Raw genomic sequence first — 12,001 nt, forward strand, 5'->3', positions numbered from 1 at the left:
GCCAACCCCAAACACCTATAGCATCCTCATAGAATATACTCTTTCCCTCTTTTCCAGTCCATTGTTTCTGGAAAAGCATTTGTATTCTGTTCAGTAATTAGTCTGAAACATATCCAAGTATCCTCTTTATTCCTATTCTAGGTCTCATCAGACCCCTAGAGAGTCTCAAACAAGATATAATATAAATACATTGTATAGATGTTCAACACTTAGGAAAGGAAAACAAGCAAGGCAAGTAAATTTGATCAGTGGAAACTCAGGACTGCTGAATACAGACTCTAAGAAACTATAATTCTTTAACCTGGAAAGAAGATGGCTGAGTAGATAGATGCCTAAAATCTTGAAGGGTAAGTTAGACTTGTTCACTAAATATTAAAGCATTAAAACTGTAGGGGACACTTATCAAAACTTGAGAGTAGTGATTTGGGGACAAACAAAAGAGTATATAGGGGTAACAGGTTTATAGAACTCTTTACCTTAAATGGGGAACAGGTTAAAAATATAAGTAGTTCCAAAAGAGTCTTAAGTGTATTGATGAATAAGAGTTCCATAAGAAGTTACCAAAAAGAATTAGGTTATATATATTTTTTCCTGAAGCTGGGGGTAAGTGACTTGCCCAGAGTCACACAGATAGAAGAATTAGGTATATTTAAAGTCTAACTTCAAACTTTTGACATTGATACCAGGGAAACTCTGAGCTAAATTGATCGGAGGTATATATAACAGTTTATTCACGTAGAGATAAAAAGTTACCCCATGAATTCTCTAGTCCCCCACTCCAAGGAAATGGGGATTTCAGCTCATAGAATTTTAGAAAATCTGAATCTTGATAAATCCAGCTTTTTGAAACTATTCCACAGAGCCCTGGTATTTGATATGGCTAGAGGTTCTGTGAGAAAACACTAATATTAATATTTTCTTCTCTAAGTGTTAGAGATACTATGTATGTATCAAAATAATTATTTTTTCCAGCTATTTTTTCAGGAATAGCATCCTCTATTTCATTCTAAAATTTTCCCAGACCCCCTAGCCTTTATTATCCTGGTATAGATTCCTGTATCCCTAGGTGACCCAGACCAGCACGTATGAGTTCCTTCAGCATATTTTAAGATTTAAAGTATTCTGTGACCAAATTAGTTTGAGGGAGACTGCCTTATTAATTTATTAATTATAAAGAAACAAAGCATTGACTACACAGCACTTGTTCTAGGCCCTTTGAAAGGCACAGAAAAAGAAAACATGGACCCCATGTTAGCTCCCCTAATCCTGGATTATACTTATACATTATTATAGAAAACAACTAGATAATATAAACTAAGGATAACTCATGTGTTATGATAAAAACCCAGACTAAATAATGACAAAGAACACAAAACAGGGAAGGTAGCCAGTTGTGGGACAAGACTGAGGACTCTTACTCACCCTCTAAGCCTTGTTCTCCTCTGGCTTGGCTCTCCCTATAGAAACACAACTGTTGCAGTGATCTCCAAGTTTCTTATCAACATTAAAATTCTATGATTCTAAGTTTCTATGACATAGTGATTCCATTGTCTAGTCTTCTATCAATCTTTTTTTAAACTCCTGAGCCAGATTTTTCTTAGTTCCTTTTCTGCCTTCCCATTGTAGCTAAGTTCTCGGTCACATTTCGTCTCCTCATTGGTTCCCCTCTAAGTTTGCCATGTCCTTTCCTAGACGTGAATCTCTGTACTGTGATGACAATGAAGATGAGAATATCTCACTCACCACAAATTATTTTTTCAGGAGCCCAATGCTCACCCAGGTGAAGAGCTGGGCCTTGAGCCCCGACTCTTTTCAGAAACCCAGCGACAGCTTTGATTGTACCATTAACTCCAGCCCCACCTTCAGTGTCACCAGCAGGGCCAGTGCAACTGGCAGCTCTTCGAGTACTTGTGCCTGGACCAACACTAGCATCAGTGCCCAGGTGAGGGAGGGCCAGCCTCAGCAGGCTGAGTGAAGGAGCCAGAATCCTTTGTGAATTCAGCTGGATAGATTGTATACACTGGCAGTGCAGCTAAGGGTTCACACCTGTGTTGTACATTTTTAACTGTATATCATATTAGATGTCACTGTTAGAACTGCAATGGGGAAGTATTTTCTCCTTGGACAAGGTAGAGGTTGAGTGAAGTTGTAGAGAGAAAAGGGACACCCCACCCCTTCTTACCTAATCCCAATTGGGGCAGGGACTGGATTAGCTCTTCCCCTGCTATTGACCGTTCTCGTGTTGGCCCAGGGACCTTCCAAGTCCAGCAGAAGTCCACAAAGTGAGATGACAAATGCTAATAATTCATAGGACTTTCTCTGTGCAGCACCATGAGGCAAACCCCCATTTACTACATACTAGTTACAGCTCTAGTGGCTGCATTTGAGACTTATACACTCTCTTCCTCCCAAATGATTCCTTTTTGCACATTGGCAAGTTGGGTGCAAAATATTAATAGTGATCATTAATATTCATGTATGAAAATATGAATATTATATGTATATATTTTTCTTTTTTGCTGAAGCAATTGGGATTAAGTGATATTATATGTATATTTTAATCTAGTCCTGGGATGGTGACATATGATGTGATAGGGACTATACCTCTGATTTTATAGGCATAGGGACCTGCTGACTGAGGAAGTACCCTCTACCGATGGGTATCCTCTCTGCAGTTTATAATCTTAAAAGTCTCTGAACCTTGAGCAAGGCTGCATAGCCAGTATAGGTCAGAGGTGAGACTTGAACCCTTCTCTCTTCCTGTTTCCAGAAGAACCTAGCTCTCTCTCCACTACACCAGACTGACTCTATTAATGCTATATAATATTGCCATCTTCATAGGAAGAATGGAACTAAGGTTAAGAATGGAATTAACGGTGACAGGGGGAGGCTCCAAAGTGGGTTTTTCTCTGTTCTCTTGGATGCTCACTATAACTTGGAAGTCTCTGTGGAGTTCTTCAGAGACTTCTTAGGGATATTTAGAAAACTGAGAAGCTACTTGTTACAGATGGAAAAACAAAAGCATAGCCTATATTTTAAAGCCTAGGACAGCGCTAAGAATGGAACCCAGACATGAGGAGTTTCCAAGCCTAGTCTCTCACTTTCAGGAAGATGGCTCCTAAATCCCTTGAGAGAGAGTTGGAATGGAGATCTGATCCTGTGCTACTTATTGGGCAAATGAAAAAGGGAGGGACTGAGTTATATCTAGGAGTGATACCCAGAATCAGAAAGAACTTCTGGGGGAAATTTCCCCCAAATGGAAAAAAATAAGGAAAAGGAAGAAAAAGAGGGAAATTTAAGAAGGAATAGAGAAAAGGGCACATAGTGAGTCTGAACCTGAAATGGAGAGACATTATGGAAAGAACATGGGTTTGTTTGCCAGAGATAATAGCTTGGAGAGGGAGCCAGTGATAAAGTAGAAAAGGTTATCACCTGGAAAGGAAAACAGTGGGGAGAGTGGAAAGGATGAATTATTGTTAATCCTACTTGAGGAATGGAGAGGAAATCCTTTTTCTTTTCTTTCTCGTATCCTTCCACTGAAGCAACCAGAACAAGGTCTAGGGAATCTACGATGTATACGGAAGAAGCAGAGCAAAATGAAGAAGGGGGTCTTCTGGGGTATCCAGGTGGCTGAGTCACTGATCTGGAGAAATTGGATGCTAGGCAAGGAGATCACCAAGAACTTGACTTTGAAAAATATACACACAAAAACCCAGAAGCTGAAATACAGGTATACAAAGGAGGTGCCCCTTCTCCCTCAAGCTGCTCACCCAGCCCACCCCTGTCTTGAGGCCTCCATGTCACATCCCCACATTCCCACAAAAGACATGCTTAGGTCTTTTCCTCTGTCACAATCAATCCTTTTTAAACTTTCTACCAGAGGAGATTTTTTTGAAATTAGGCACTCTCGGATACTGTGCCCAAAGGCGCCCTAATCATTTTTAGAGCTTTAGTGTCTCCCCAGACATCATTCCAGTTTCAGCCACTGTCTTAAAAAAAAAAAAAAGAGCTTTTTCATCTAAGATGGAGGCATTGAGGCAAAGCCAAAGAATTACATGGAGTATGTGAAAGAGATCTTGTAGCCTAGAAGGGAGATGCTAATATGTTGTGTTTGGAGCAGTTAGTAGATAAAGACCTCATAATCAGAAAGACCTGAGTTCAAATTTGACTTCGGATACTTATAGCCCTCCATCCTGGGCATGTCACTTAGCCCTAATTGCCTCCCAAAATGTGCTATGTCTATATGTCTTCAAAGCCATGACACTTTTTCATTAATTGACCCTCCCCAGCTTCCCAAACTCCTCTAGTTTTGTAGATTCTCAGCCCTACAAACACTGCTGGTTCATTTAGTTTTGTTTCTAAAATTTTTCTCTCCTGGCTCCATCCCACAGGCTTCCCAGCACTAAATTCTTTTTCACAGTGTACCCACAGACCATCTTTTTGGGCCCTGGGATGTCCTTTACTCTTCCTATAATCTTCCGGCCCTTGGAAGAGGTATGTATGGGTCAGTTCGTGGGCCTTGTGGGAGGAGGGAGGAACTTTACATCAGCCATTCCTTAAACTCTTTTTAAAGCTGAATCTTCTACTTGAGAAGTCCTGAAAATTAGATTTTCAGCCTTCAATCCTACTAGGATTTGGCGAGGAAAGAGGGAAGGTTTCCCTAAGGATACGTGGAGTAAAGGCAACAGGGTATTTGGAAGTAATATTCTAGTAGCGTCTGACCTTCAGAATCTCCTGGATCTTTCAGAGATCCTAAATTCCTCCTTCTTTACTCACATATTATTGTAAGACATGGATCATTCTAATTCTACTTTCTGGGCAGTAGTAACCATCTTCTCTTCCCCAAATCCACGAGGAGCTCTCTGTTCTTGTGCTGCCCATCTCTGCTCCTGGTTATCTTGACCAAGCAGAGGGGCAAGGAGAGTAGCTCCTGCCTTTCCTCTTCTCTGTACCTGTCCCCAACTCTGTTCATCCACTTCATGTCCTTTCTTACCACAGAAGCAGTATTTGGATCGTTTATGTTTTGTAATGGCAGAAGGTGAGTTTTCAGTGGAGCTTAAAGCCATTCTGCCTACACATCAGTTATTCTGCCCCCCATCACTGCAGTTGCCTCTGTGTGCTGTGTCTGATACCTCTGAGGCCTGGTTCAATCTATGTAATGTGGGGTGAGTTCATTCCTATGATACTGCCTATCCATACCTAGACTTACTGTACTTGTCCCTCCAAGTTCTGTCAATCAGGAGCAGGCTAAATATGGAAAGGACCATTTGATGAGGAAAGCTTTTCAAAATTCCAGGAAATCCCCTTCCCTAGGAAACTGGAAAACACCAAAGTCAGAAGGTTCTGGGAGTGCCCCTTTAGGTTGGGAGGTGACTTTAAGGAGGATTCTGGGAAGGAAGGGGGGTCCTTTACCACCAGACATTACAAGCCCAGAGAGAGGAGAGCTGGGATTAGGATGTTATGAAAAGTGGGGAACAAGAATGAGCTCTCATAGTTCTGATGTTTCCCCCCAGGGACATGCCCACCTTCTTCACATGGGATTCCCCCAACCCATTTCACATATTACCCACCACGGGGTTGTTGGAGCCAGGCTCGGTATGCCAGATGAAGGTTGTATTCCAGCCTCTTGTGGCACTCATCTATGATATCCAGGCCAGCTGTTGGTATGGAGAAGCTGGTGAGCAGAAAACTGTCATCCAACTCCAAGCTGTTGGTAAGCCCCCACCTTTTTGTCCTTCCCATTGGCTAGGCCACTGGGGATGGAGCTCATAAACACTTAAAAACTTAGACCTGGAAGAAACATCTAGTCCAACACATTAAATGAGGAAACTGAGAATGATTTTTCAAGACCAGCCAGCCGGTAAATAGAAGAACCAGACTTGAGCCTGGACCTCCTTCCATTCTAGCATGCTACTACTAATGGAAATGGAACAAGCTCCTTGGGTCCAAACCTGAAATTTTTGCTTTGATTCTAATTCCTGACATCCCCCTCCACAAAACATAATATTTCTTTTATTTTCTTCTTCTCTTCCACTGTCGGGCTTCTCTAAGTTGACCTCTCCAAGACTCCACCTTCTTGTAGTCTTTCCCAGTCACTAGGGCAAATTTATAGCCTTGAAAATAATCAGGTTTCTCATGCAGCTAGCAGGTTGAACATTTGGGCTTTCCTTGGCATAGGACTCAGGTTGCTTACTTGGGTGTTCTTCCAAAATTCTAACACTGTCTCCCTTTCCTTTCTTCCTCAGCTAAATGCTGCCAGCTGCTGGTATGTGTAAACAAGGAGGATCCTGAGGAGGTTGAGCTAACCTCTCACAAGGAAGTGAACTTTGGTCCTGCCCCAGTGGGCCACACCACGAAGAAGTGCATCCAGCTGATTAACCCATCTGTGGTATAGTTCAGGGTCTGAGGAAGGAGGGTCTGATTTATCCAACTCCCAGGGGACTCTGATTCATAGGGCACCAGATTCTTCAGGAAAACCTTTGTTCCTCCCTCCGTACTCCTTCCCTCTAAAAGCATCATTTATGTGGCTGAAACCCTTAAAGAGATCTATGGATGTCTGTAATTACAATAATAACTATTATCCCCTCCCTTCTGTGGGCTGCTCCTGACCTCCTTTTCCTACTCTGGCCTCTCTAGGTGAATGCCCCATTCCATATTGAGGTGAACCGGGACTTGTATGAGGACGACCGAGTGTTCACCTGCCCGTTGGCTCGAGGCGTGGTGTACCCTGGGGAGCAGATGTGGCTGTCGCTCTTATTCCATCCCCAAACTGCGGGTCTTCAGAGTGTCGACTACCTTAAAATTTTACCACCTGGGAACACCTCTGAAGTCTCCCTCAAACTAACTGGCATAGGTGCAGGTACTGATATTCCCCATGTCCTTGTCCCCTGCTTCCCACTTGCTCAATGGGGGGGATTCAAGTTCATCTTGCTTCATCTTTTCCAAGTGGGTGTTTGATGCCATCTGGTGGCCTGATGTAAGAATCACATCTCCTATTCATTTACAGCAGGGGTAACCATTCAGGGGGAGGGGCACCTTAGAAGGTTTCCAGCCTCCTATGGCGGGGCAAGGAGGGTCATATGCACAACGTGCTAATGCTAGAATACTGGGGATCCTTCCCGACAACACCAGACTAAGGCGGCTTCCTGGAAACTGTCTGGTTATCCTATTGTCTTCAAGTTCACTACCCTCCAGCCAGACTGACCCAGGGCTTTCCTATTCTTAGAAAAGATAATAAAGAAGAAATCTTCCTATCCTCTTAGTCTCAGCCGCTGCTGTGTCTCACGTGCTCCACATTCCGTGGATCCTCCCTAATGTCTAACCCTCATCTCTCACCTATTGGCATTAAAGCCCATTTCCTTCTGTAGCACTACAGGCTCTTGGTCCAGAAATTCATCTCTTATAAAGGGGGAGCCCCTGTGGATGGTTTCCTATTAAGCCCCCTTTTATTTCCAAGTGTGAAGCTGTAGCCACTGAGAGAAGTGAAGTCGGAGGCTGGTGGAAGGGAGTTTCCCAAGTCTGCAGACACTGAGTAGGGTGGTCTTCCTGCTTTTCCCATCTGCTTAGGCCCTGCTGTGTCCTTCAACCATTACTGCGTTGATTTCTACTGGATCAGCTTAGGCAAGAGTGCCACGAAATTTCTAACGATGGAAAATGCTTCCAATTGCCCGGCTTACTTCATGTTTGAGATTGATAACCAGGAGAGTGTTTTCTCCCTGGAGCCTCAAAGTGGGCTCCTGGGTGCTAAGGAGAAGAAACTGGTGACTGTCACCTTCCAGCCCACTCACCCTATCATCTGCTACCGAAGAGTAGCATGTCTGATCCACCACCAGGTAGGATGAAGAGAAGTTGACCTGAAGACTAGGGAAGGAGGGGGATTGAGTAGCACAGGCAGAAACTCTTTCCAGTCTTTTAAAGAGAGAATAGAGAAATATTAGGACACATGAGAAACCATTGGTGGTGAGCAGAACTCTCCAGGGAAGTAGAATCTTTTTTTCCAGTCTTGACCTTGATTTGCTGGGATATACGTAGGATCCCCTTCCCTCTCCAGAGATCTATGGACAATAATACTTTGTATGACAAGGATGAGTGAAAAGCAATATGAGCCCATTGGGCACTATTAACACCGACCATATCTCTGAATTTCTCTGCTGTCTTTGATGGTTGGATGCCCATCTGGCCATCATTGCCTCTCCCCACTGCTCCTTCCCCAGTGTAACCTAAGTGGACTAAGCTCCAATTCTACATCTTTACTCACTATTTGACCTATTTCTCAAGTCCCTCATCTGTAAAATGAGGGGAGTTAATGACCAGATAGCCTCTTGAGATCCATGAATAAATGATTCTGTGATCTATGACATGGAAGTCATAGTTAGTCCTGGGATACAGATGATTAGGTTGCCCTCTGCCTTGTGGTTTGGGACAGTCTTCCCTGCTTGGAGGGGGGGTAGATCTCTGAGCATGACTTGGAGGTTGTAGTTGGCCAAAAAGGATCCGAGGGTCTCCTAAGTTCAAGCCAATTGAGTGGGCCTGTTTCTTCATCTTTCTACAAACTCCCTTGCCCTGGATGTTCACATTAAGTATATTTTATCCTCTTGAAATTTTGAGAGTGGGCTAGTTGAGTCCACAGTAGTTTGGCCCAGTTCACTATAGTGTTCTTGGCCTCCAGGCTACCTAGGTGCCCCTGGAATGCCCTTTAATGTTCTGAAAAATCATAGTCAAAGGTGTGCTGAAAGGACATTAGTTTCTTCTTAAAGAGAGCATCTGACCTAAGGAGTGGGAAACAATTCCAGCATCTGTTCTTATACTATCCCTTTATTCTCACTGTCAACTCCACCCCTTGTCCCTGCTCTTAATCATCATTCCCCATGTTCTTCTCCATGACCTCTTGAGTTATTATTATCCTGTTCTCTGTCCCTAACTCCCAGACCTCCTTCTGACCTCCAAACCCACCATGACTCCCCTTCCGTTCCTCATTGCCACATTTGGGGTGTTGCAGGAACCTCTGTTCTTGGATATCATTGGAACCTGCCACTCTGATAGTGCCAAGCCAGCCATCCTGAGACCCCGACACCTTAAATGGTACCGTACCCACATGGCACGGGGATTGACACTGTTTTCGCCAGATGTATTGGGCATCATGCTGAAGGAGAAGAAGCTCATTCAGGATGAAGATGGAGCGCTCATGCTACGCCAAGAGGTACTAGCTCATCACATTGCCAGCACAGACTCCTGCTCCCATGCTGCCACTGTAGCACTCTTCCAGGTACCCCACAATCCAGGTAGGGATGTGATAACTCCTCCAATGTACACTTCTGTTGCCATCAGAAATTAAAGCATTATTCCCAGGTCAGGTCTTGAGAGTCTCTTAGAGGAAGGAGAAGGCCATGAAAAGCAGCCAGAAAAGGGGGTGAGGGGAAGTGTCAAAATCAAGACTAATTATCCTGCTTCTGTTGGTTGAAATACTTGGTAGGAAATAGATCTGAGTGGGGCCAGGCCCTTTCCTATAAGCTTTAAAGGATGACTTGAGTCCCCCTTTTTGTTCACACAGGACCCTCAGAAGCCATCCCCTATAAAATATCCAGATATTCCCCCCTTCAGTGAATATTTCCTCGATGGTACCAATGACACAGTCATCTTCCTTCCAACGATCAGCATAGAGCCCCTTGTAGTGAACTTCGACAGGTGCTCTATTTTGGGGGAACCCGAGCCCTTCCCACTCTGCCTAACCAATTATACCAGAGGCAAGATTACAGTCGTCTGGACTCAACAACCCAACAGTCCCTTCCAGGTAGTAACCTGAGGTTGTTGACATCCCCCCACTCAAGAAGACAGCTGCCCGCCTACACTTCAAGCCTCAGTGCCCCAACAAAGTCTATGCAGCTGAACTTGAAGCCTTTGCCTACTACAAGGTACATGAGTGTTTGCCCAATGTGTCATGTATATGTGCGTGCTTCCATGTGTCTGTGTGTGTGTACCATGCATGAGGATGAATGTGTGCAAGTGTGTGTGTGTGTGTGTGTGTGTGTGTGTGAGAGAGAGAGAGAGAGAGAGAGAGAGACAGACAGACAGACAGACAGACAGACAAACAGACAGACACAGACAGACAGACACAGACAGACAGAGACAGAGACAAACACTAGAATCCTTTTTTTGTACCTCAAGATGGATGTGGAGAATTGAAAGTGTAGTATTTTGACTTACTTCTCTTTAAATGTCACAGAGTTCCTTCTTTTTATGCTTCTTAAGTTTCTGAGGAGGCTGGAGTCTTGCTACCTTCCTTTGGCACTGGCTTCTTGGGCTTACTGTGTGGGTTTGATTTGGATAGATTCACACTTTTGAGGATTTGTTCATGCTCTGGCAAGTTGTATTTCGTTCACCAAAGTCCAAGAGAGAGCAGATGGCAGGTTTCTTAGGTCAGGGGTGACTACATCTTGGTAGGATCACTTAAGAGTTTGTGTCTGAACCTCAACTTTGCAAGTTAAGACAAATCCATTCACTCGACAGAGTGATAAGTTCTAGGAAAATGAGTCAACTTAACTAAATTCATAAGAAACTGATTTATTAGAAAAACTAGTTTAGGAATTTCACCTTAGACAATAGGCCCTGGAAGAGTAAACTTCTCAAAATAATTTATTTTCTTTGGAACAAGACTCCCTTTCATTTATTCAACATATCTGGAGCCTTAGAGCTTGGTCAGATAGTAAAGGAATCAAACTGCATCCTGGCTTATCCCTGGTTTTCTTGACAAAAATCTTTCCATTGGACTTCAAAGACTCTGGAAAAGAGAGTGAAGTTGATAACTTCGTGCAATTCTGTCTCACTTAAATCCAAACAGATGTGATCCCATTGATTGGTTGTTTCCTCTCCAAAAATGCAAGTTGAAAGACCATCCATATCTGCTCATCCTGATAGTTTGGGGACAACCCAGACTTGGGTCAGTCAGGCAAATCAATTTTGGGATTAGAGTTAAATGAGACATTTATGGACCATCATGTATGTAACAAAAGTGATTTACTTAATCTTTTAATTTAATGCAGTTAAAGTTAAGTTAGCTATTTAACAGCATAGAAGAGTTAGTCAGCTAGGACACAATGTTGATTCAATTAGCTCCCCTGCCTTTGTATTTGCCATGCTGGTACACCTCCAACAGCAACAGCTATAAGCTTCTCCTCATACCTAAAGGGTTTTTGTATTTAGGTGATCAGGAAGTTATGCTAACAGTCTCAAGCTTAGTTTTATAACCTTTAAGAGACAAACCAGCCTGGGCAACTTGGAAGATAGATATTGCCTCTACCACATGCTATCCCCTTCATGGCAAGGTCTTAGAAGTCTTCTAGAATGGTGGTCTCCAAACTCCCTTTTTTATGCTCTCCCCTATCAGCAAAGACATTTTAAACTTGAACCTCCAAAATGTATATGTTGATTTGTAAATAAATATATTTATTAGTGTGATAGTAACAATCAGTACATATAAAACTTATATAAAATATAACTTTTAAAAGGATGATAGAAAGACAAAATAATATATGATCCAGGGTCAATAGGAATCCACTAGAGTTTGCTAAGTAAGAGATCGGTGATGTAAATAGGTCTGCAATTAAGGAAAATCATTTTGGTAGCCAAAGTATAGGAACAAAATGAGAGACTTAACCAATTAGGAAGGTACTCCTGTCTTGTCTTTAAACTCAATCCTTTGATGTAAACTCTTCCCTCCTTCAGCCAGTGGAAGGAGAGAGAAGGACCTAAGAAATGATTTCCTATGTCCTCCAAAAGTTAAAAGTCCTTCAAAAGTAAATACACATTTTCTTGGAAGTCGCCAGGGTATCTCATCAAATGCTCTGTGATACAACCCCCACCACATTTGTGATGGTCTCTTTTACTCCTGTTCTCTGAAGTTCCTCATCAGTGATATATTACTCTCTATTCACATCCCCCATGTGCTTCTCCATTCTCCTTTTGCTGTGTGATGTTTGTTTTCAATCTTGAGAGATGATTATGT

General features: G+C 42.9%; 1 protein-coding gene across 1 annotated transcript in view; it reads left to right on the forward strand.

Annotated features, from left to right (window-relative positions):
- CFAP65 (cilia and flagella associated protein 65) overlaps nt 1-12,001 on the forward strand; it is a 49,038-nt gene that overhangs the window by 2,850 nt on the left and 34,187 nt on the right. The window contains 12 exon segments of the mRNA XM_074298721.1: nt 142-347; nt 1,762-1,942; nt 3,543-3,730; nt 4,392-4,494; nt 4,999-5,165; nt 5,514-5,713; nt 6,246-6,388; nt 6,637-6,859; nt 7,567-7,832; nt 8,999-9,199; nt 9,551-9,796; nt 9,798-9,911. Coding sequence (XP_074154822.1) covers nt 1,769-1,942; nt 3,543-3,730; nt 4,392-4,494; nt 4,999-5,165; nt 5,514-5,713; nt 6,246-6,388; nt 6,637-6,859; nt 7,567-7,832; nt 8,999-9,199; nt 9,551-9,796; nt 9,798-9,911 — 2,025 coding nt within the window. The 5' untranslated portion in view covers nt 142-347; nt 1,762-1,768.

The sequence above is a fragment of the Sminthopsis crassicaudata genome, chromosome 3 (genome assembly GCF_048593235.1).
Source record: "Sminthopsis crassicaudata isolate SCR6 chromosome 3, ASM4859323v1, whole genome shotgun sequence".
Lineage (NCBI taxonomy): Eukaryota > Metazoa > Chordata > Mammalia > Dasyuromorphia > Dasyuridae > Sminthopsis > Sminthopsis crassicaudata.